General features: G+C 28.8%; 1 protein-coding gene across 6 annotated transcripts; it reads left to right on the top strand.

Annotated features, from left to right (window-relative positions):
* The first annotated feature begins 6,879 nt into the window (after positions 1-6,879).
* On the top strand, positions 6,880-23,681 carry LOC101493474 (UPF0481 protein At3g47200-like). 6 transcript variants are annotated; one of them, XR_012161327.1, is made up of 4 exons: positions 6,880-7,097; positions 7,289-7,415; positions 19,897-20,872; positions 23,303-23,681. XR_012161327.1 is itself a non-coding variant. In XM_073363817.1 (3 exons), the coding sequence occupies exon 3, from the start codon at positions 10,566-10,568 to the stop codon at positions 11,997-11,999; it is 1,434 nt and encodes a 477-aa protein (XP_073219918.1). In that variant the 5' UTR covers positions 6,911-7,097; positions 7,292-7,415; positions 10,432-10,565; the 3' UTR covers positions 12,000-12,245. The 6 variants fall into 6 exon arrangements, 4 of the variants coding, with proteins under 4 accessions (XP_073219918.1, XP_073219919.1, XP_004511108.1 ...); XR_012161328.1 differs by lacking the exon at positions 23,303-23,681 and adding an exon at positions 21,493-22,208; XM_073363817.1 differs by lacking the exons at positions 19,897-20,872; positions 23,303-23,681 and adding an exon at positions 10,432-12,245 and having other exon boundaries at positions 6,911-7,097; positions 7,292-7,415.
* Positions 23,682-24,522: the final 841 nt, after the last annotated feature.

Raw genomic sequence — 24,522 nt, 5'->3', positions numbered from 1 at the left:
CTTGGATGCAATTGTGATCACTCTTATTTCAACGGCCATATGAGCTGTCCCAAGCCTTCTTGAAGTCTATAAATCCAGCTTCAAGATGAAGAACAAAACACAACAAAAAGCGCCAAGCAAAGATCAATCATTTTAATCATACTCAAGTGTCTCTATATCTTTCCTGCAGTTTGTTGTTTCTTATTTAATCTTTGTGTTGTGTAAGATTGCAAAAATCCTTTTATGTTTCGAATCTTGAGTATAATTGCAAAAATCCTTTTATGTTTTGAAAGGTAACTTATTAAAGCCTTTCAAAAATAGTAAGGTAGAACTGAAGAAATCCTTTCTAGGTAGAAGGGTAGGAATCGTGTAAAGAATAAGATTGATCTGTGAAAAAAGTGTAATCACCAAGAACAATCTTGCCCTTGAGCACATAGTGGAAAATCTCACTCTTGTGAGGACTGGATGTAACCCGTGTTTGGGTGAACCAGGATAAAATACCTGTGTAATCTCTCTATCTCTATCCTTGTTTATTTTATGCTGAAACAAATCATATTTTGATAAAATTGATTTTACTGTTTTTAAAGCAAACCAAGATTGATCTTTTACAAAACCAAGATCGATCTTCATCACTGCCAAGATCAATCTTGGGTTGAAATCTTATTTGTAAAAACATAATTTTTAAAAAGGGACAATTATAATTCAAACTCTCCTTCCTTATAATTGATATTTCTACTTCAAATAATTGGTAGAACGTTTCGAGCATATCACTTTTCACCATATTCCTCAAAAAGAAAACCAATTGGATGATGCCCTTGCCACATTGTCATCAATGTTCAAAATAAGTGTCAGTTAGGATGTGCTGGTCATAAAAACTAAACAAAAGGATAGGCCATCATATTGCTTATCGATAGAAGAAGAGTCTGATGGCAAGCCATGGTTTTATGATATTAAATCATATTTTAAGAATAAAGAATATCAATTGGGTATTTCAGAGAATGACAAGAGGGTTTTAAGGAGGTTGTCAATGAACTTCTTCTTAAATGATGATGTGCTTTATAAGAGAAATCATGATATGGTTCTCCTTAGATGTGTCGATCAGGCGGAATGGCAAGAAAAATCTTAAGGGCTGACTTTTATTGGTTGACTATGGAGTCTGATTGCTTTAGTTACGTAAAGAAATGTCATAAATGCCAAATCTATGCTAATAAAGTACATGTGACGTCCACCTCTTTGAATGTTTTAACATGACCATTTTCAATGTGGGGGATAGATGTTATTGGACTCATCGAGCCTAAAGCTTCAAATGCGCATCAATTTATCCTAGTAGCTATTGATTATTTCACAAAATGGGTTGAAGCCGCTTCTTATGCCAATGTGACGAGAAGTGTGGTTGTCAAATTCATCAAAACAGAATTGATTTGTCGATATGGCTTGCCAAATAAGACAATAATTGAAAATGTGACCAATCTGAATAATAAAATGATGAAGGAGTTGTGTGATAGTTTCAAAATTCAGCACCATAATTCTTCACTATATCGTCCAAAAATGAATGGGGCTGTAGAAGCAGCAAATAAAAATATCAAGAAGATCATACTAAAGATGGTGGAGACATATAAGGATTGACATGAAATGATTCTATTTGCATTACATGGCTATAGAACCTCTGTTCGTACCTCAACAGGGGCAACTCCTTTCTCATTGGTGTATGGAATGGAAGCGATACTTCCCGTTGAAGTTGAAATTCCCTCGATCAGAGTCTTGATGGAAACAAAACTGGAAGACGCTGAATGGGTTCAATAACAATTTAACCAATTAAATCTCATAGAAGAAAAAAGAATGATAGCTCTATGCCACGACCAACTATATCAAAAAAGACTTAAAAAGGCATACGAGAAAAGTCCGTCCTCGAGAGTTTCAAGAAGGGGACTTGGTGTTAAAGAAAATATTGCCATAAAAAAAGATTCTCGTGGAAAATGGACCCCGAATTACGAAGGACCATATGTTGTGAAAAAAGCTTTCTCTGGGGGAGCTCTAATACTCGCAGAAATGGATAGAGAAGACTTTCCACTTCCAGTAAATTCAAATGCAGTCAAAAAATATTATGCTTAAAAAAAATGATCGAAAAAAAATGGGCTCGCTAGGTTGAAAATCTGAAAAGGCGACCTAGGGAAAAATTAGAGCATCCCGGTGGATTGGAAACTTGGAAGAGTAGTCCATGCAAAAGATAGGGATAAAAAAAAATCAAGCACTTCAAACTGGGGCAATTATTTATTAGGAGTCCTAAATTACAAGAATGACTAGTGTTTGTTATGTCTCCACCTAAAGGTAAATATACTCGTCTCCACATTGTAACTCATGAATCAATTGTTTTGTTTTCAATGTAACGAATATACATTTTCCAATATTGTCATTCGATGTTGTATGTTACACTCTTTATAAACCAATCCAGTTTTATTATTGATTGTTCTAGTGTTTCAAAATGTTGTTTTATGATAATAAATGTTGGAATTTGAAATATGTGAAAATATAAAAATATTTTAAATATTTTGACACCTGGAAAATATACACACTTGAACTCGTTTGATTCTCAAGATATATGAGTGTGTGAAAAATAATAAGGATGGTAATCATTTTAAACAATGGATTTTGTTTCGCCTCGAAAAAGCGGTGACACGAGACATACTGGAGTCGTCATGCAAAAAATATTTGTTATCTTCATTCATCCAATCTTGTGGGCGTAGAAGATAATAAGGATCGAGGAATCAAAGAAATGAACAAGAATTGGTCATTAATTCATAACACACATAAATCATGCATAATTTTCTCATACTCACATGATCCATGCATCTTCATTTACACTTTACATGTACTCAACAACCTTGCATAATGCATAACATAAGCATGAATTATTTATATTTTGTTTATACTCAACAACCATTAACATTCACATTGCAAATATCATATACATATTCCCCCTTTTTATCTACCTTTAAGATTGTACCAACTACCTTTGTTCATTTATGTCGATCTACACATCGGTAACCAATCCGAAGACGGTTATTTTGTATTTCTATGGATCTACACATCAATATACAATCTGAATACAATCACTTTTATTTATGTCGATCTACACATCGGTAACCAATTTGAAGACGATCATTTTCATTTTTGTCGATCTATGCATCAGTAACCAATTCGAAGACAATCATTTTTTATGGATCTACACATCGGTAAACAATCTAAAGATGATTACTTTCATTTCTGTTGATCTACGCATCTTTAACCAATCCGAAGACGATCATTTTTTATTCCTATGAATCTACGTGTTTTAACCATCCGAAGACGATCACTTTCATTTTTGTCGATCTACGCATCGGTAACCAATCCGAAGACGGTCATTTTTTATTTCTATGGATCTATGCATCAGTAAACAATCTAAAGACAATTATTTTCAGTCATATCGATCTACACATCGGTAATCAATATGAAGACGGTCATTTTGCACATTTTAAAAAAAAATGCATCATTCCCACTTTAACATTTCAGGGGCACTTTAATGCATGAATTTTTTATTGGACAAAATTTAGGTCCTTATATTTACTTATCTCTTAATAATACTAAATGAAAACCATTGTTATTCATATTTTCATATTTTTCAAGTAAAACATAATTAAATAAGGGCAGCTGTAATACTCCAATTTTGTCCAACTTATTAGAAATAATTCAAAAAGTAATAATATCCATTTTTATCATAATATATAACATTTTGTGATTTGTGTCTTCATAATCATTAATACAAAAAACGAAAAAAAATATATATAAAAAGGAAATAAATAATATAGCTAAAAATCAGGCTCATCAATTTACAATGCTAAATCAAATTAAGCCAGTTGTTCCAGCCTATTTTGCATCTGTTTTGTTCTCTATTGCTGCTATTGCTCACTGCCAAGCCTTGCTCTGTTGATGCTGACTGCTATTGAAGCACAAGTCGTGCTCATTGATACATTTGTACCTATTGTAACTAATTAGATAAATAGAAAAATAAGTTTTATAAGTCAACCATTGTACACATTATAGATATCAAAGAGACAAACTTTTGAGTTTAAAAAAAAACTAAAAGACAAACTAAAGTTGCAAATAAAAAGCTCTGCAAATGAAAAACATATGAAAACAAACATAGGCTAAAACCATGAATGCATCAGATGTGTAGAAAAAATTCAGATGATGAGCAAAAGTTAAGAAGCATCAAACAAGGAACTAGAAAGCTCAAACTCAAACAGAGGCACAAACAAAGAAAACAACTGAACAATTAAAGAAAACTCTATAAATAGTCTTGTTTTTTCAGAAAAGGACAGAGTTTTTGGGGGAAGATAAGTAAAAAAGGTTTTTAATTTGAATATTTTGAAATATGAGATGATTGATAGAAAAATATACTAATTCAAAACAAGAACAAATACTCATCAAAAGAACAAATAAAAACAGTGAAACAAACATCCAATTTGTGTGTGGAAACTATCTTTAAACTCTATTGTTTATGCAACAACTTTATATTCTTGATGATTATACTTTTCAAAATAAAATTAAAAAACAAATTGAATTCGTTTTATCACTACTTTAATTCTTTTTGTTTTGTTTGGCTGTATTTTATTCTCTTAAGTTTTTTTTCAAACTATAAAAAATCAGTACATGCAAAATAAAAACAAACTCAAACCCATTTTTATCGGAAAACGGAAAAAAATAGAGAAAAGAAGAAAACTCAAACCTTTGTACTGTTACTGTCGTCGTCGGAACGACAACTGTGCCCTTTTGAAGCGGCCGCACCCTTCTCCTCGTTTTCTTCACCTTCTCGCAACCTCATTATTGTACATTTCCATCTCTTCCATTGTATTTCTTCTTTTTCTTTCCTTCTTGGTTATCTTTCTCTCCAATATTGATGTTTGTGGTTTCCTTCTTTCTCTCCAATGCTATTCGCATTTTTTTCTAGAACAAAAGAGTGGCCGCCGCTTAGCTCCCTTGAAGTTTGATTTAGGGTTTCTTTAACCCTTTTCTTTTGGTCTTATATCATTTGTGCCTAAAACACAAAAAGAAACCAACTTATTTATTTGAGACTTTAGTCCATTCAGTTTTTTTTTTTTTTTTTTATGATTTCAAAGTTAATTTGTTTCATAAATAAAAAATCAAATTTTATAAGAAATACAAACAAATAATATATTAAAGATTAATTAGATGTGATACTTTTTTAATCTTTGAGTTGTTATGACACAAGTGGTACAATTTGATAGTTCTAAATCTCTTTAATGAATTAATCTAAAATCAACTTTTTTAAATTTGATTAATTACATGTAATCCTTTTTTTAATCTTTGAGTTGTTGAGAAACAAGTTGTACTACTTGGTGGTTTTAAAACTCAATTTTAAAATCGAAAAAATATAAAACATTCTTAAATAGATTAACTAGATGAGACATCTTTTTATTCTGAGTTTTTGAGACACGATTTGTACAGCTTGATAGTTCTAAAACTCGCATAAAAAAATATATTTTTCAAGTCAAACAAGCCCATTTTCTTTTCTCGTCAAAACATTTTTTTAAAATATAACAAAACAAATTTTCTTTAAAAAAATCAACACATCCACATTTTCTACTTAAGAACTACGTAGCTTTAATTTCTCCATCGCACCGGAAGAAACGTAGGAGCAAGATCACATTCTTGTCAAGCGCATCAACAAAATTTATTTTATTTTCGTCTTTTATTTCTTAAGCACACATTTATTCAAAAATTATATTAAAAAAATAGCAATAATTTTTATTCATATTTAATAATAAGGAGAAATAAATATACTTAAGTTGATATAAATCTTGCACAATTAATTATAGGTAACCGTATTTTAATAGATGTCATAGGGTGTTAATATATTCCCTATGCATAATCGACTCCCGAATTCAAAATTTGATTTCAAAGACCATTTTTTTCTTCTTCAGAGTTTTCCAATATTTTCTCTATTTTAAAATAAATTTTAATGGCGACTCCATTAAATTCGAGAAACTTGAAATTTTAGACCGACACATTTATTAAAATTTTTTCGACTAATATATATAGAAAAAATCTACAACGGCTTTTGACTGCATGTCTACCACACAACTTAAGCATAAATATGTTTGTCAAAGTATCATTTATGAAATGTAAAGGTCTATTAAGTATTTATTAAATGTAAAGATTTGAAGTTGAGGGGATAAATTAGTAGTTACATTGCCACTAAAACGCATTTAATATACTTTTGTAACAGCTGGCAACCACTCCGTGCATTTTTCTCACGTGTAATTGAAATAGTCTTCTTGATTATAATTTGCAGTTTGTCTTTTTATTTTAAGATAGAGATTCTTATTAACCAAGTTGTTCTAATGCTAATGAAGAATCATTTACAAATGTGATATACAAAGATAAAAATAGAATATGTGGCATTAATCTATCATATATAATTTTTTCTCAAAAAATAAGAAGTTGTCTAATTTGAAATTCTTTTTAACACTATCTTTTTCTTTTATTTTGAATAAAGTCAATGTTCCCTAATTTTGTTTTTTTAATAAATTTTTAACTTAAAAAAATTATTTAATTTCATATCTTTTTTTAGAGTAAATAATGTTTTTTTTTTGTGGAAAGAGAATTTGATTCTAAAGGACTAAATTAAAAGTTTATTATACATATAAAAAACACAAGCTAAAACAACTAATGTTCTTTGAAAAAAAAAACTATTATTAAAATTATTGTTTTTACGAAACAACTAAAGTTCTGAAAAAGAGAGCCTATGCCCAAGAAAAAAGGAGAAAGTAATAAAGTACAGGTGGCACTGGCAGTATTAATTCCCCAATCCCATCCAATAATGCATCTTGCCAACTCTTTCTAAATATAAATGTTTCTTTGTTTTGCACCACACAAATGCTATTATTATTTCCGCACTAAAGATATCCTTTTCAATTTTACTCACTTAACACTTTTTGGAATTTCTTTTTCTGTTGAATATATTATCCTTCCTTTGCTACTAAGATTTCACTCTTCATTGGAATATAGATGTTTAACGACTCTTTGCTTTCATAAAATCAATATATGTGCTGATAAAGGTACTAAAGCCTATATATTGCTTTTTTATTTATTTATTTATTTATTTATTTATTTATTTATTTGTTCTTCTAGTGAATATATATGAGATTTCAAACTAGCTAATTATTTATCTGCGTGATAAGACTTCTCTTAAGTCTTAACTATAAATAAAACAACAAATTTATAATGTTGTTTGTGTCAATCATTTTAGAAGTTTTAGAAGAAAGAAAGGGAACACGAGTTTAGGATCAACCAGCAGCATATCGTTTGCATAACTTCAAATTCTCCGAACATAACTTCAAATTCTCCGAACAAAATCCAGAAATTAATTAATGTTGGTGAGTTTTTATTTTTATTTTTTATTTTTATGTCTTGTAAATAACTTTTAAGTAAATGGTTTAAGTAATTACAAGTCTTAGTAAAAAAACAAAGAAATTAAATCTAAATAGAGTATTATATTTTAAAATTTAAAACAGGCTTGCAAGACTAGTAATATGTCTATTTATAAACTTGTGTTAGATTTGATCATTATTCTATATCAAAGTTTTGTTCTTTTTCAATATACAAAATAATGAGTAAACACAAAACATCAAGACAATAATTAATTTTAAGGTGTATACATTCTCACCAATATAGCTAATTTAAAATATTTGGTAAAATTAACATTTGAATTAACTGATAAATGTAAAATAATATAAAATTAATTATAATTAAAGTTTAAATAATATTATCAAGATAATAAAAGAAAAATAATAAAATATATTACACAATAAAAACAACTCTTCTGAAAGTAACATATCGACGACGCTATAAAATTGCAAAAGAAAATCGTTACCAAATAACTCTATTTAACTTACAAATTTGTACATTATAAAAAAAAAAAGTGATTTGACCGCAAAAAAAACATATTCATAAATACTATATTGTGAGAGTAAATTATAGTTTGTTGAAATATAACAACTTAGCTTCGGAACATCGCTTATATCCGGCATCCGTTTACTTTGTGGATAAGAAAATAAACAAAAACTTTTTCTTTATTAAAACTTTTGTCATAGGATTAATTGGAGCTCTTATCGATTTAGGAGTTAAGTAGATCTTGTATACATTTCACGTATTTTTATCATTTTCAACTTTAGTACCTATTATTCGCCTACAATATAATGATCATATACATATGGTTTAAACAAAGAAATTGTAAAGAAAAAAATTAGATAAGAAAGCATATGTGTAAAAACATATTTCTTCTTTAGAATACATTGAAAATAAAAAGAAAAAAAAAAACATATTCGGAGGGATCCACTCAAAATTATTTTCTCTTTAAATTAAAAAAATAAAAACACTTCAAAAACACCTATTGATGTAGAATGATAAAAAAACCCTACTTTATTTTATTTTTATTATTTTATAATATCTCAATTTTTACAAGAGCTATTTACACCATTTTAAAAATATACCCCTTTTTTCCTCTAATTTTTCCATTCATACCTACACTACTAATTTATCAATTTGTTTTTTACTACTCTATTCCTTAGTCTCCTCTAGTAGTTGAGGCAAAAGGTTTCAAGTTATTTGTTTGCTTTCTATTTCTATTGAACCTATTCTCTTCGAAGTGATGCCTTTACCTTAAAAGATAATCAAGGCTATCCGAAGCAAATGGGCCATAATTTTTGTGAATATAGAACACAATCGCTTTATAGCAACTATGAAAGAGAGGTGACATTTCATTAACATATTGCGCTATTGAAGTTTTCCATCATGGTTAAGTGTTATAAAGTCATTGGATTGATCAAGCTTACAAACATTACTATAGTTCATATACACCTAATCATATATATAAATATTTTCTCTCTTTTATACTATTCCCTTGTTATCAATATTCAGGTTGAATTCAACACATTTGAAGGTCTAAATCGAATTTTAATATAAAGACTAAAACGAATTTTCTAAATTTTAACATGAAATTATTGTCTCTCTTTTAAATTTAACATATCTCTATTCTCACTTATTCATTGCTTTTATTAACAAAAAATTTTCACCCTTTTTCACTCATTTGAATGAAAGAGACTCTGACTTTATGATTTAGACAATTTTCTTCACTTTTCCTTCATCATTTTCGGCATCTCTTAACTATATTCTCTCTATTCATTAAAAAATAAACTATAATCAAGAGAGAGGATAAAATTAAGAGAGAGGTATAGAAAATGAGAGATCAATGGAGGAAAAGTGAAGATGAAATCCATATCCAGTTACCTTAGGGATAACATATATTGACAACGACTTCTAATAGTGTACATGGAACGCGAGACAATTCATCATGTTAAATTCATAGGCCTTTAACTTTGTGTCATTGCCCTACCTCTAGGGATGGAAATAGACCAGAGTTAGATTTTGCAAGGTCATAATCTAGTCTACATTAAAAATATTAAACCCGAGTCTGACCTATTACCAATCAAAGTTCCATTTTTAAGGAATTGTCGGACCTTTTCTATTTAAAAATCTATTTCACTACTATATTATGAAAGTTTGCACTACTCACTACCAAGCTTTCATAAATAGAGGAACAAGTTAACATGTCAATGAACTTAAGTTCTATTTTGATATCTAACAAAATCTTTTAGATTACCTAACATAATGTTACATCATATTTCAATTCAATTTTATAATAATATTTTTAAATATGTCAAATATTGATGTAGATCAATATATTTAAATTTTAAAAAATGTTATAAAATTTAAGATTTAACAAAAAACATATTATTTTTTTTCACTAAAACATAATATTATAGTAATAAAAAGTTTAGTTATATTTAAATAAATAGATTGGTCTGGTATGTCTAAAATACTTTTCATTGGTCTTAACCTAACTCTTTTAACTAAATAGGCTTGTATTAAAGTTTTAGGCCGACTTATATATAAAAAAGTTTGGTCTAGGTCTGTCATAGATTAAATTATAGATTCTTATTATTGGTCGATCTGATTTATTTCCACACCTATCTACCCCTATCTCTTATTTCACAGGTAAGATAGACCTGTAATTCACTTTACTTTGAAAAAAAAAAACTTAGAAGGTTACATTTTATTGAGTTAAAACAAAGTAACTTTCTTTTAGGTTCTTTAAGTAACTTTTTATTTTTAATATAAATATATGTTATAAAAAAGAGAAATATCTTTAAGTAACTCTCTTTAGTTAAAAAAAAAGAGAAATATCTTTTATTTTTATCATATCAATGTAAAGTTTTATCATTAGTATTCTAAATTAATTTTCTTTATATATATATATATATAGATATATATATATATATATATATATATATATATATATATATATATTCAATTTCTTAATATTGGTTGCAGATAACAAGGAACACTTGAAATTGAAAGTAATATTTTTTTATAGCAACGTGGAAAACCAAATAAATGAGTAGAGAATTGTCAACGTGAACTATCAAGAATTACAATTATCAATTGAATTGCTCGACAACGAGACCATGTCAGAGAAACTAATTGACAGTCTTATGGAAAAAAGATTTGCCGAATTGAAAGAGGCACAACAAATGTTTGAACGAAAGAATCAAATTTTAATTCCTAAGATCCAAAGGGTTCCTAAGTTTTTGCGTCAAAATGAAAGATTTTATAAGTATTGTTCACCAAAGATTATATCATTTGGTCCCATCCATCATCGCAACAAAAATCTTAAAGTAGGAGATCAATATAAGCTTTTATGGACATCAATTTTTGTTGCGGAATATGGAAACAAGTTTGATCAAGATGCTAATGAAGCATGTCGACTTTTGCTTAAAAAGATTGAAGATAATATTGAAGAATTGAAAAATATGTTCACTGAGGATGTGATTGAAGGCTACAAGGACAGTGATCTTGCTTGGATTTTATTTGTGGATGGATGTTCTTTGCTATATTTCATGGAAAATGTTGATGATCGGTGTCCGGAAGCATTAAACCTTAAGTTTGACCAATTGATGTATATTTGGAGAGATATTATGTTGTTGGAAAACCAACTCCCAACTGAATTGCTTGAAATTCTATGCAAAGATTGGGGACCTAAATTGGGATTTTTATTTGAAAATTATCAAGGTTTGGGTGAATGCAAACGTAATGGGATGGTTGTGATCCCACTGGAAAATTCCAAACCTTTTCATATACTAGATTCTTCTCGTTTGATGTACCTATCATCTTCTCAAATCACTCTCAATTCTAAGGAAAACAATCAAATGGTAACACAATCAAAAGAAAATGAACATAATCAAATGGAGATTAATACAATCCTAAACCAAGATGTTGGTGATGAACAAGAGGTTGATTGGAATTGGAATACTTATAAAAGCATACGAGATCTAAAAACAGTAGGAATTCGAGTGACAACAAATAAGACAGATGAATGGACTTGGAGTAACATTTCATTCAAGTCTAATTGGTTTAGTGGAGAACTAAGACTCCCTGTTTTTTGTTTCAACGATGTCACACCCTATTTTTTTCGAAACCTAATAGCATATGAGATGTGCCCGGATGTTCAATACAACTATGAATGCTGCTCGTTTTTCACCTTCATGGATTCATTGGTTGACAATGCTGAGGATGTAAAGGAGCTTAGGTCAGCTGGTGTTTTTCAAAACTTGCTTGGAAGTGATGAAGATTTGGCAAAGCTCTTCAATGAATTAGGTGATGATTTACCAACAAAAATGTATTGCAACAATTCGTACACAAATGCAGTTGCCTATAGTAAGAAATATATTCTCATCAAGCTTCAAATTGAAAAACATTACACAAATAAATGGAAGACATGGTTGGCTCAAGCTTACAACACTCATTTCAATACGCCATGGGCTATGATTGCCTTTTTAGCTGCATCACTAGCATTGGTTCTAACTTTCATCCAAACATGGTTTGCCATACATCCTAAATAAAAAGTCATAATTGATCCAATTAAATAATTATGTGTGTGAAAAAAAATATTGATGTTATTGTGTGACTTTCTCATGATAGTAATTTTGTATTATTATTTTTTTGTTTTTATATAACATTATTTTGTATTATATTGATATCCAAGTTTCTTTGATAAAAATAAAGTGCAAAGAAACTAATTGTACATTGGAAATTGTAACAACGTGGTTAGTGATTAACAGTTATATATTTTAAAGTCTTCTGTACTATTTTTTTGTCTTAGCACTTTCCACAAGTAGATATTTTGAAATAGAATTATTTATGATTTTAGTCCTACCATTTGAAACATGAGATTCTTTTAGTTTTGTTTGAGTTGTCATGTCAATAGTGTCATGCCACTATTCAATGATGTATGTCAAGTAGTAGAAAGAAAAATCAAAACAAAATATAATTATACAAAGATCAAAAGAAAAAGAAAACTATAAATTATAAAGATGAAGATAGAAAAGTAAAAGAAATAATTTTAGTTTCTATATGTAAGAGTTCCATCACTATAAAATAATTGATTTCTTGTCTATTATATCTCTTTCTTCTTTTCTTTTATCTATATTAAAAGTTATGTTTTAATTATTTTCTTCATCTTTATTATCAATACTATTAATAAAATATATTATCTCATTTTAAAATTCATTAGTACATCATAGTTTATCACAAATAAATTCCTACAATACATATTAAAAACTCCTACCAAAGGTTCTTGGTGGAGTAAAAATGATTTATTTGTTCCTATTTTTGTGCGACATAAACTAAAGATCAAATATTATGATTGTTGTTAGAATTTGTCATCTTTGTTGTTGTAGACGTGCATTTAGTTTTCATCTAAAATCCTAATAAAGTTAAATATAATTTTTAGTCATTATTAAATTTAAATAAAATAAAAAATTAGTTTCTATAATTTTTTTTTAATTTTTAGTCCTCACCATATTTTCTATCAAAAATTTTAATTCCTACTATTAAATCAATTAATATATTTTTTTTAAATATTTGAATAATTTTTTTCAAATATATTTTAAACATTATAAACATCTCACTATAAAAACAGTGGCATTTAGCCACCGTTACCGTGATCATGGGTAAAAGTCTCAATTAGCCATGGCTAAGATTACTATATATTTTTTTGCACTTCTCCTTCCTTCATTTTTCAAATTTTCACATTGAATGTTCAAATTTATTGTTTTGGATGAACACGACTCTCTTCCTTCACACAAAGATTGCAATCCGAAGAAAAATCGTAATCGCCTCAATTTCTTCATTTTTGGCCTCTATCACTGCAATTGACTCAAAATTCCACGAACTCTAGTAGTCATCTTAGTCACCTAATTTTTCCTATGCTTCAATTTGTTTCCCATGATTTCACATTCTCATGTCGTACAAGTTTATTCTCTTCCCATTTTCAATGCTCTTCTTCAGTTTTTGTTAATTTTAGTTCGATTTCTTGTTGTACAAGTTTCCTATTATTATTACAATTAGATTATTGTGACCCTTGTGTTGTATTTATGTAAAATTCTTTTAAAATTATATATTCTTTTGTATTTTCAAATTAATGATCAATAATCTGTTAATATTCGATATAGTATTTTTTATTTATTTAATTCTCTCGATTATTAGAAGAAGAAAGTTATAATAGTAATTTAATGTTCGTTTGGGAAGTAAATTAAATTTGACGAAAAATTGTTACATTCGAAATTTGAATACGAGTTCTCACAAACAATTTGTGAAACTTATTAATTAGTTGAGTCCAATTACTTGGTTTATATATATTATTTAATTACTTTCACCTTTTGATCCTTTGAAATAACACGAAAGTAAATTATTAATTAATACTACCAATTAGATACCAACTTACTAAACGATTATAAAGGATTATTGGTAAGAATCTCACCATGTTCACAAAACATGATTGTCTAGTAATGTACCATATTTTTTGTTTACAACAACCATCTTCACACGCTACTTTAGTTGATGCTAACCAATGCATTGTGCAGATGAATGATGAATATTATAGTGCAAGATGAATTAGTGCATAAAATTTAAATGTAATATAATTTGTAGTAAATTGGAGAAGGACATCTGTTGTTTTTTTTTTTTCTTTAAATGCAAAGGACACATGTAATAATAGTTGACATTTCGCATACCAAATTTGGTGAAGACTTATAGGATCCACATCCTACCTTTTCTTCTCAATACCGTCTATTATAGTAGAATTCAAATAATCCACTGAAATATCTCGAGATAACTATTATATATTGAATCTCAATGTGTCTTTGTCTCTCAATCTCTTCCCCACTTTAGCCTCACAATAAGCTCCTTTGATAGCAAATGTAATAACAGAAAGTCACTGTGAAGGTTGTTATAATATCCAATATATACTAGTTAAGGTTAGTCGAACTTTTTCAGGTAAAATGGAACGTATACCTATTGGTAGCAAATGCTCCATTATAATATGACAATCATGGGTCTTCAAACCTTTTAACTTGAGGTCTTTCATACAAACCAAATTTTTAATGTTCGAAGAGTATCCTTCTGGAACTTTAACTTCGTGTAGAAATTTACATAAAACAATTTTTTCCTTTCTAGATAGAGTATGAGCGGCTGGAGGTAGATACGTGCGATTTCCTTTCTTTACTGGAGCCAGTTCATTTCTTATTCCCATATCGACCAAGTCCAATCTTGCATTGACGCCATCTTTAGACTTTCCTGGAACATTGAGTAACGTACCAATAACACTTTCAAATACATTTTTCTCAATATGCATCACATCGAGGAAATGTCTTACATACAATGACTTCCAATATGGCAATTCAAAGAAAATTGACTTTTTCTTCCACCCAGTTTTCACCAGCTCTCCCGCAAAAGGTTTGCCAAATTTATTGGTCAAACCTTGTACTTTTTCAAGTATTTGATATCCAGTCGGTGCTAAAGGAGCTTTACCTTCCTCTGATTTTCCATTGAATGCATTTCTCCACCCACGATACTGATGACTATAAGGTAAAAATCTACGATGTCCAAGAAACACATTCTTCTTACAATGTTTCAACCGCATCCAATTTGTACTCTCTTCACATATAGGACATGCACACTGACCTTTAATGCTATATCCTGATAAATTACCATATGCTGGAAAATCATTAATTGTGCCGAACAACATAGCCCTCAAATTGAAACACTTTTTCCTATACCCATCATAAACTTCCACACCTGTCTCCCACAGAATTTTTAAATCTTCAATTAAAGGAGTCAAGTATACGTCGATATCATTCCCCGGTTGTTTGGGTCCAGAAATTAACAGAGACAACATCATAAACTTACGCTTCATACATAACCATGGAGGTAGGTTATATATTACCAAAATCACAGGCCACGTGCTATGTGAGATGCTTTGAAGACCATGTGGATTCATTCCATCAGTAGAAAGTGCAAGTCTTAGATTTCTTGACTCTATCCCGAATTCAGGATACTCGTGATCAATTTTTGCCCATTGTGGGGAATCTGCAGGGTGTCGAAACATTCCATCTCTAATTCTTTCATCTGCATGCCATGTCAAGTGTTTTGAATCTTCTTCACTGCGATACATGCGCCTAAATCTTGGTATTATAGGAAAATACCACACGACTTTTGCTGGAGTAGATTCTTTCTTCTTATATCGAGAGACATTGCATTTCGGACACGCCTTAAGTAGTTCATATTCGTTTCGAAATAAAATGCAATCGTTAGGACACGCATGAATCCTTTCGTAACTCATTCCAATAGAACACAAAATCCGTTTAGCCTCGTAGGTTCGACTGGGAAGTTCATTATCATCTGGCAACATATCTTTTATGAGTGTTAATAATTCCGTAAAGCTTTTATCAGACCATCCATTACTCGCTTTTAAGTTGTACAACTTTAATATCGCTGACAGTCTTGTGAATTTAGTACAACCATTATATAATTCTTTCTCTGCATCACTCAACAAACTTTCAAACATTTTAGGACAATCTCGAAGATCTTCTTCAACTGCTTTTGCAATCTCATCAACTCGGTCCGGCTCATATGTATCTGTATCGAAATCAGTTGAAGCATATGTAGAACTATTCTCAAAATTAATGTTTCCTTTTTTTTTCTCACCATGTCTTATCCAACATGTGTAGCTTTGATCAATTCCATTACATACTAGATGTCCTTCTAATTCATCTTCTCTAACACGTTTTCCAAAACAACATTTTAAACAAGGACAAACTACTCTATTTGGATCTTTTGCATTCTTCACTGCAAACTCAACAAACTCCTTCACTCCAATTTCATACTCTTTTGACAATCGATTGGCTGAAATCCATTTCCTATCCATATTATACCACCTATATAAATGCAGTAACAAAAATAATAAGCTTTCAAAACATTATATATATAACAATTTTTAGTAGATTTAATATATATATAACAAAACATAACAGATCATGTGTAAAAAATACCTGAGACAACGTAGATGGCCGCACAGTACGTAGAGGATATTAGGGTTCCCAACGTATATAATTATTTGAAAGATGTAGAGGATATGAGGGTTTCCAACGTATATAATTATTTGAAAGATGCAGTTTACAGCGCTTGTGAAAAAAGCGCTGTAATAGGTAGTTAAATTCAATGAAAGCGCATGTATTTTACAGCGCTTGTAAAAAAAGCGTTGTAATAGGTAGTTAAATTCAATGAAAGCGCATGTATTTTCCAGCGCTTGTGAACAAAGCGCTGTATTAGGTAGTTCAAATATTTGGAAGCGCATGTGTTTACAGCAGCTTGTGAAAAAAGCGCTGTAACTGATACGCGAAAGCGCTTCCTTTTACAGCGCTTTTTTGACAAGCGCTGTAAAAGCCTTATAACGTGATGCGCAAACGTTATATGACCTACTACAGCACTTGTTTTACAACGTTTGTCATCAAAAGCGCTGTAAAAGGTTCCGTTATTTTTAAAATATAATTACAACAGCGCTTGTGTTTAGCAAGCGCTGTAAAATGGGCGCTGTTAAATGTCATTTTTGGCGTAGTGACTAAAGCTTTGTAATGGGATGAATAGACAACCAACAAGGCCGGTTTAAAGATAAAACTTGTAAAACAACCGCTTTAGACTTTTAAAAAATAAATAAATCTTTACTTAAAAAAACCTCCAATTTTTTTATACTTCTTAAAAAAATGCAATATTATAATATTTTCAAATAAAAAATAATAAAATTAATATTGTCTCAACAGATATTAAATTAAATGTCATAATTATCAATTAAAAAAAATATAAAATTGATTATGTTAATTTAATAACTGATTTTTAAATTCTAAAGTGTTTAACGAATAATTTTTTATAATTTTTTATAATTCTACTAAAATATTATTATACTACCTCCAGACTGAGCTATAAAAAAAATTATAGTTGAAAAATTAATCTGTCTAGTTAAAAATAAAGATTAAATACATCAATTTGTTAATTACTTTTTTGTTTATATTTTATTTTAAAGTAATCATATTTAAATTCACTTTATATCTTTATCTCTTAGATCTAGTCACTACTATTTTAAACAAAAGGTGATCTTAAATTTTTTGTCATTATTATTAAATAAAAAGTAACTATTTTTCACTCATTTAAAATTGATATTCTTAATATACTTTTACTTTCATAAAGAGTAGTGTTATTTATTATGATCAATAGTTACAAGAAAGAGAAGAAGGAATGAAAATAGGGGATTCTGACCAATCAAAGTATAGGTGGTCAAACATGAGTGTGCTTGATTATTGTCTCGAAGGATTAGATGCACAAAGGATCCTTACGGTTCTTGTGAATATTTCTTCCTAACAAAAAACATTAATGTCGATAAGTTAATATTTAACATTCAAATAGATAATTGAATAAATTTAAAATGTGAAAAATTAGTTATTTTATTTATAATATTAACCGCAGAGAAGTTATGGTATTTATTCACTTAGCCATAGAAAACACTATTCAATTCCAATGCTAATTTTGATTCTAAAGTCCTGATGAAGAATAGAGAGCCATAGCAGATAAAATAAAAATGCAACAGCATCGAAATATTATTGTGACAACTCGAAAGCAAAATTACCATAAGTTGTACTTCATAATATCTTAACTTTCGAAATATTATTATTATTATTATTATTATTATTATTATTATTATTATTATTATTATTATTATTATTATTATTATTTAATCATTGGATGATTTCTAAACAAATGCTACTTTGACAAACAACCTTAAGACTAATTACATCTATATATGGTATTGGCTCTAAATGTGTATGGAACTGTCATTGCTTACATTTCTACATTGGCTACTTCTTCATTCTTATTTTTTATCGTTTTTAGCTATTCCTTAAATGCTTTAAATCCAGGACTGATTTCAAAATTTGACTTTGTAGATGATTCATCATTTTAGAATTATAAGATGCAAGATATATTTAATAGTAGGTTTCGAGTCGCTGATATTCATATATAAGATTTATTTATATTTTATGTGAATCTATTAATACTAATAGATTTTTTTTTTTTTATAAGATTAACCAAATACACGTCGAAGAAAATTGAAACAAAGATTCTTTTAAAAATAGATTGAGTCGTGAGTCTTTTATTTATAGGAGACAAATCTAAAATTTAAAAATTTTGTATACTAACTAATGACTTTTAATTTCTAAAAGTTTTGTTTTACTTTATGAATTTCAAGTAGAACTTTAATTCTCTTTTAACTCAAAATTAAGGTTTTTTAGCATTTATAAGTTTAAGAGTTGAAAATTTGATTTTCATAAGTAATTAGAAAATGATGCGTGGGAAGATGCGAACTTAATAGATTAATAGATTAAGGATGTGCTATATATTTTTTAATTAACTAAAGAAAAACTTTAATATATGTAATACTAAGAAAAGCATTGTAAAAAATAGTCTAAGAGCGCTATATATTTATAAAATAGCGTTTTTTATTTAAAATAGTGTTAATGTTATTTTTAACATAGTGTAAAAAAATATCAAATTATTCAAAGATTTAAAATAAAAATTAAATTCGTTAAATAGAATTTTGTTTTTTGAAAGCCAAATTACAAGAATATGTAGCAGCTCAAAATAATCTCTTCCAACCCTCCCCTTTAACAATCTTCTATGAAGCAAGAAGTGAAATTCTAGCTCACTGTTATTCACATTGGACAGATTGAAATCATAAAGAATTAAGAGGTTGATTGATTAAAAGATTAATATATATGTTTTATCATATAAGAATCTTAATCTCGATTATCCTATAAATTTATCAATTAATTATAGTTGACTATTTAAATATATAAATAAATCAATAGAATAATTTAATTGAGATAAACAACAGAAATCCAAAATAAAACTACGTCAAAAGGTATTTTAATAACAAGATTTACCAAAGACTTAGAAGACAAATTAGATACTCACTAACTTAGAGACAATATAGCAAATAATAGTAGTTACCTCAACTAACAGAAAAGAAATAAAATCATTAAAAATAAAAATAAAAACATAAAATTTTACTCTATGATTTGAGACATTTTACTCCCACTCCGAACACTCTCAAATTTTCAAAGTATTTTTCTTTTATTACTCTCCCATACTGCTCTCTTATCTCCATAAAATAAATAGGTTGCTGTTTTTATGCAAACGAGTAAGCAACTTGCTATTTTGTTTCCAATTGGCTGTACGTTTAGACATTTTGTTGTTGCAATTGCTATCTTGTTTCCAATTGGCTATAGATTTAGGCATTTTGTTGTTGCAATTCAATGTTTAGTAAAATTAAATCTTCTTTCCCCACATTATAACATATTTATATTATATTATATAATTGAGAAACATATCTAACAAGCTTAGAGTTCACAGCAATAGAACAGTTCTGATCAATAGAACAGTTCTGATCAATAGAACAGTTCCAACATGGCTCCTGAGCCAATGGACATCTCTCCACCCTGTTACCAAGGAGGAATTTTGGAACCATATTCAAGTTATGATCTGAGTTAATCTGTGTTAATTAGTTTACAGGACGATTGAACCGAAAAACCAGGCAATCTGTGATGCTTCCAAAACAACTCATTATCGCAGCAGGGTTGGCGCTATGCCTATTGACAACCTGAGCAGCTCATTACATCTGTGAAAATAATAAACACATTTTCTTGTGGAAAAAATAATTTAGTTGAATAATAAATCATGACATTCAATAAAATTTGAGTGTAATTGATTTCAATCTATTTTATACCTAATAACTTAAGTCCTTGAAATGCAGAAATAAGGTGGTACCGTAGAAGGCGGATACTTATGTATAGAATTGTATAATCTCTATAAATCAATGTAATAAAATTATTTCATGATGCTGAAGTTTGCAAACCTACTTCTCCATGATGCTGAAGTTTGCAAACTTCCCCCACCCTTAACTTCACCTTGACTTGATGCTTGTTTTCACAAGGTTGGTGAAGGATTATTATTATATTCTTTACTTATTGCGTAACCAGTATCAATTGTTACTTTTTCACCATGCTTCTATTAATGTTGGTGTTGGTGAGGGATTATTATTCTTTGCTTGAGGCATCGATCTCTCTCATGACACATGTCTCACACTAGTTGTATAAATACATGAAGCATGTATCAATTAATGCATGTTCCTAAGTTTTAATGTAAACTCTACCCACTTTCCAATTCCTATAATTGGCTTTGTATTACACCCCAAAACTGCTGCAATTAATTTTTCACTCTTTCATCTACTTTAAGCTCATCACACATCTTAGAAGGAATCTCATGCTGCATTATTGGGTGGATGCTTAACGACTCTTTTGGTTTCAAATATCAATAAGTGTTGCTAAAGGTAACAGCTGCTATAATAATTACTCTATATATATGCAAATTTATTTTTTAAATTTTATTCAAGTGTAGTGTCCATGTATGTGACTCATGAGATGTACTACTTTCGTCCCTACGTATAACAATTAGATTGATTCACATTTAAAAAAAAAAAATCACATTAAATGTGTTAATGATGTACGATCGTTTTCTAAAATTATCAATCAATTATTAAGAGAAACAGAAAAATGATCTTATAATTATTTTCTTTTAAATAGAGGTATTCTTGTGAAAAAGTAATCATGCACCATATAATTTGGAAAGGGCCTTATAAAAAAGGACAATTTACCTTTTTACAAGAAGGTCATATTTATAAGGACAAAGGTAGTATATGAATAAAAATGATTTCTCCCTAAGTTTTTCATTATATATATGTGATTATTTTAACAAAATAAATTGTCTCAAAATAAATGTCATTTTAAGTTTTTAATTTAATACTAATTATTTTTTAAATTGTGTAACTCAATCATACATTATACATCAATAGTTAATAAAGATAATTTGATGAAAATTATAAATTTTTTATTTATAGTAATTTTTTAATACTCTACATGACAACACAACCTACATTCGTGACTCAACTAGGGATGGACTCACATTAGAAGCTATTGAGACCAATCCAAATCTGAATTTTTGAAATGTCAAACACCTCACTTTAATAATAAGTGAGCTTCTTTTCTCTCACTCATGTTTTTTCTGAAAATCGAATTGGCCAATCTTTAGGTGTATTTTACATGTTTAGATTGAACAATCATAACGACGATGTGAAACATAGATGCATGAGAAGAAATTGTCTAATAATAATCAATTAGCAATCAAATAACCTACAAAAAAACAAAATGTTAAACAACAAGTAAATTGTATACTTTTAGTGCAAAATTAAACTCCACAAACATAATAAGCCTTCAGGTTTTGTATGAAACTTTTGTTCTTATATGTTGTCCCATGCAAATTCAAAGTGATTTTAGAGCACATTGTGTTTTCTCATTGAATGAATTGATCTAGTTACAAACTGAGCTTATATAGTCAATTAAGTGTACTAACAAAATAACTACCGAGAAGTTTAAAACAAAAAGCTAACTAACTATCTGACTGTAAGCTAAATGTATGGGCTGCAATAAACTAACATAACACAAGCTAAGAACTTGTTGGAAGTGTCCTTTTCTTTAGTGTCGCGGCCTAATTTCCTCGAATTCAATGGAGTCGCCACCAAAATTTATTTTAAAATAGGGAAAATATTGGGAAACCCTTAAAATAGTAAAAAAAAAAAAAAAAAAAAAAGGTCTTTGAAACCAAAATTTGAGTTCGGCAGTCGATTATGCGTAAGGAAGGTATTAGCACCCTACGACATCCGTTAAAATACGGTTATCAATAATTAATTGTGCAAAATTAATATTAACTTAAGTATATTTATTTTTCTTTATTATTAAATATGAGTAACAATTATTACTATACTTAAAATATGATTTTGAAATAAATATGTACTTAACAAATAAAGGAAAACAAAGAAATTTTTATTTATGTGCTTGACAAGAATATGATCTTGCTCCTACGTATCTCCCGGTGCGATGGAGAAATCAAAGCTACGTAGTTCTTGATGTAGAAAATGTTTATGTGTTGAGTGCGTTTTAAAGAAAATTTGTTTTGTGATAAAAAAAGTTTTGACAAAATAGAAAAAATAAAATAATTTAATTTGAATAAATACTTTAAAATACGAGTTTTAAGACGAATCAGGTTGTACAACTTATGTCCCAAAACTCAAGGAATAAAGAAGATGTTACATCTAATTTAATCCTCTAAAAATATTTTATTGTTCTCGATTTTTAAATTGAGTTTTAAAACCACCAAGTAGTACAACTTGTGTTTTAATAACTCGAAGATAAAAAGGTTACATCTAATAAATAAATCGATTTTAGATTAGTTCATTAAGATAAATAAATGAATAAATAAATAAATAAATAGAGTTTTAGGACTATCAAGTTGTACCACTGGTGTCCTAACAACTCAAACATTAAAAGATGTCACATCTAATTAATCTTTTAAAATTCGATTATAAATATTCTTTGCTTTTTTAAAAAAAATTGATGTTAAATATGAAATAAGTTTAAATAATTCTGCAAAATAAAGTCAGTAGTAAACACACACAAAATGATAAAAAAAATACATGGATTTGTAATATGATCTATTAAATAAATAAACATTTTAATAGAAAAACATATTCAAATGTAAAATCTTTCAACATAGCTTTTAGGTAAATAAGTGATTGAAACAAAACTCTAGTAATATAAAGTAAAATTCCATCTTTCAAATAAAACAGTTTTAGCTTCCAATCTAGTAATATAAAGTTCGTAAAGCTGTAAATGTGAAGATAATGAGAAGATACATGCCTTTTCAGATACTGGTGAAGACAAAAACGGTGGTGTATGGTGGAAGTTAGAACGACGGTGATGCCTCCTGTTTCTTCTTCTCTTCCTTTTTATGTGTTTTTTATCAGTATTAAGCTCAGATTTCTCCTCCTCCAAAAAAAAATGTCCCTCCTCTTTGTAAAAAAAGATGTATTTATAGAGTTTTTTTTTTATCTGATTAGTTGCTTTTTGGTCTGCCTTGACCTGATTTGATTTTTATTGTAATTTATTTTTGGCTTTATTTTTGGTTGTAAATTGATTGTAATTGTAATTTAAAAATTATAACTTGATTTAGCATTGTAAATTGATGAACCTACTTATTGTAAATATAATTACTTCTTTTTTTAATATATTTCCTTTTTTAGTTTATTTTTAAATAAGTTGGACAAAATTAGGGTACTACAGCTGCCCCTATTTAATTATATTTTACTTGAAAAATATGAAAATATGAATAACAATGCTATTCGTTTTCATGTTATTAGGTAAAAGATAAGTAAATATAAGGACCTAAATTTTGTCCAACAACAAACACATGTATTAAAGTGCATTTGAAATATTAAAGTGGGAATGATGCAAACTTTTGTTGAAATATGCAAAATAATCATCTTCGGATTAATTACAGATGCGTAGATCGACAGAAATAAAAAATGATCGTCTTCGGATTGGTTACCGATGCGTAGATCAACAAAAATGAAGGTGATCGTCTTCGGATTGGTTGCCGATGCGTGGATCTATAGAAATTAAAAAATGATCATCTTCAGATTGGTTACTGATGCGTAGATCGACAGGAATGAAGGTAATCGTCTTCGGATTGGTTGCCGATGCGTGGATCTATAGAAAAAATGATCATCTTCGGATTGGTTACCGATGCGTAGATCTATAGAAAAAATGATCGTCTTCGGATTGGTTACCGATGCGTAGATCTATAGAAATTAAAAATGATCATCTTCGGATTGGTTACCGATGCGTAGATCTATAGAAAAAATGATCGTCTTCGGATTGGTTACCGATGCGTAGATCTATAGAAATTAAAGTGATCGTCTTCGGATTGGTTACCGATGCGTAGATCTATAGAAATTAAAAATGATCGTCTTCGGATTGGCTACCGATGCGTAGATCGTAATTGGTCCAATCTTGAAGGTAGATAAAGAGGGTAAGTATATGATACTTGCAATTCAAATGATAAGGTATGAATGATTTATGCGTGTGC

This window comes from Cicer arietinum, chromosome 7 (genome assembly GCF_000331145.2).
Source record: "Cicer arietinum cultivar CDC Frontier isolate Library 1 chromosome 7, Cicar.CDCFrontier_v2.0, whole genome shotgun sequence".
NCBI lineage: Eukaryota > Viridiplantae > Streptophyta > Magnoliopsida > Fabales > Fabaceae > Cicer > Cicer arietinum.
Note: the sequence above shows the minus strand (reverse complement) of the source record. Positions and strands in the feature narration are given on the sequence as shown.

Bases quoted from the DNA above. Each gene is read 5' to 3' on its own strand.
- LOC101493474 (XM_073363819.1), top strand. From the start codon at position 10,566: ATGTCAGAGAAACTAATTGACAGTCTTATGGAAAAAAGATTTGCCGAA.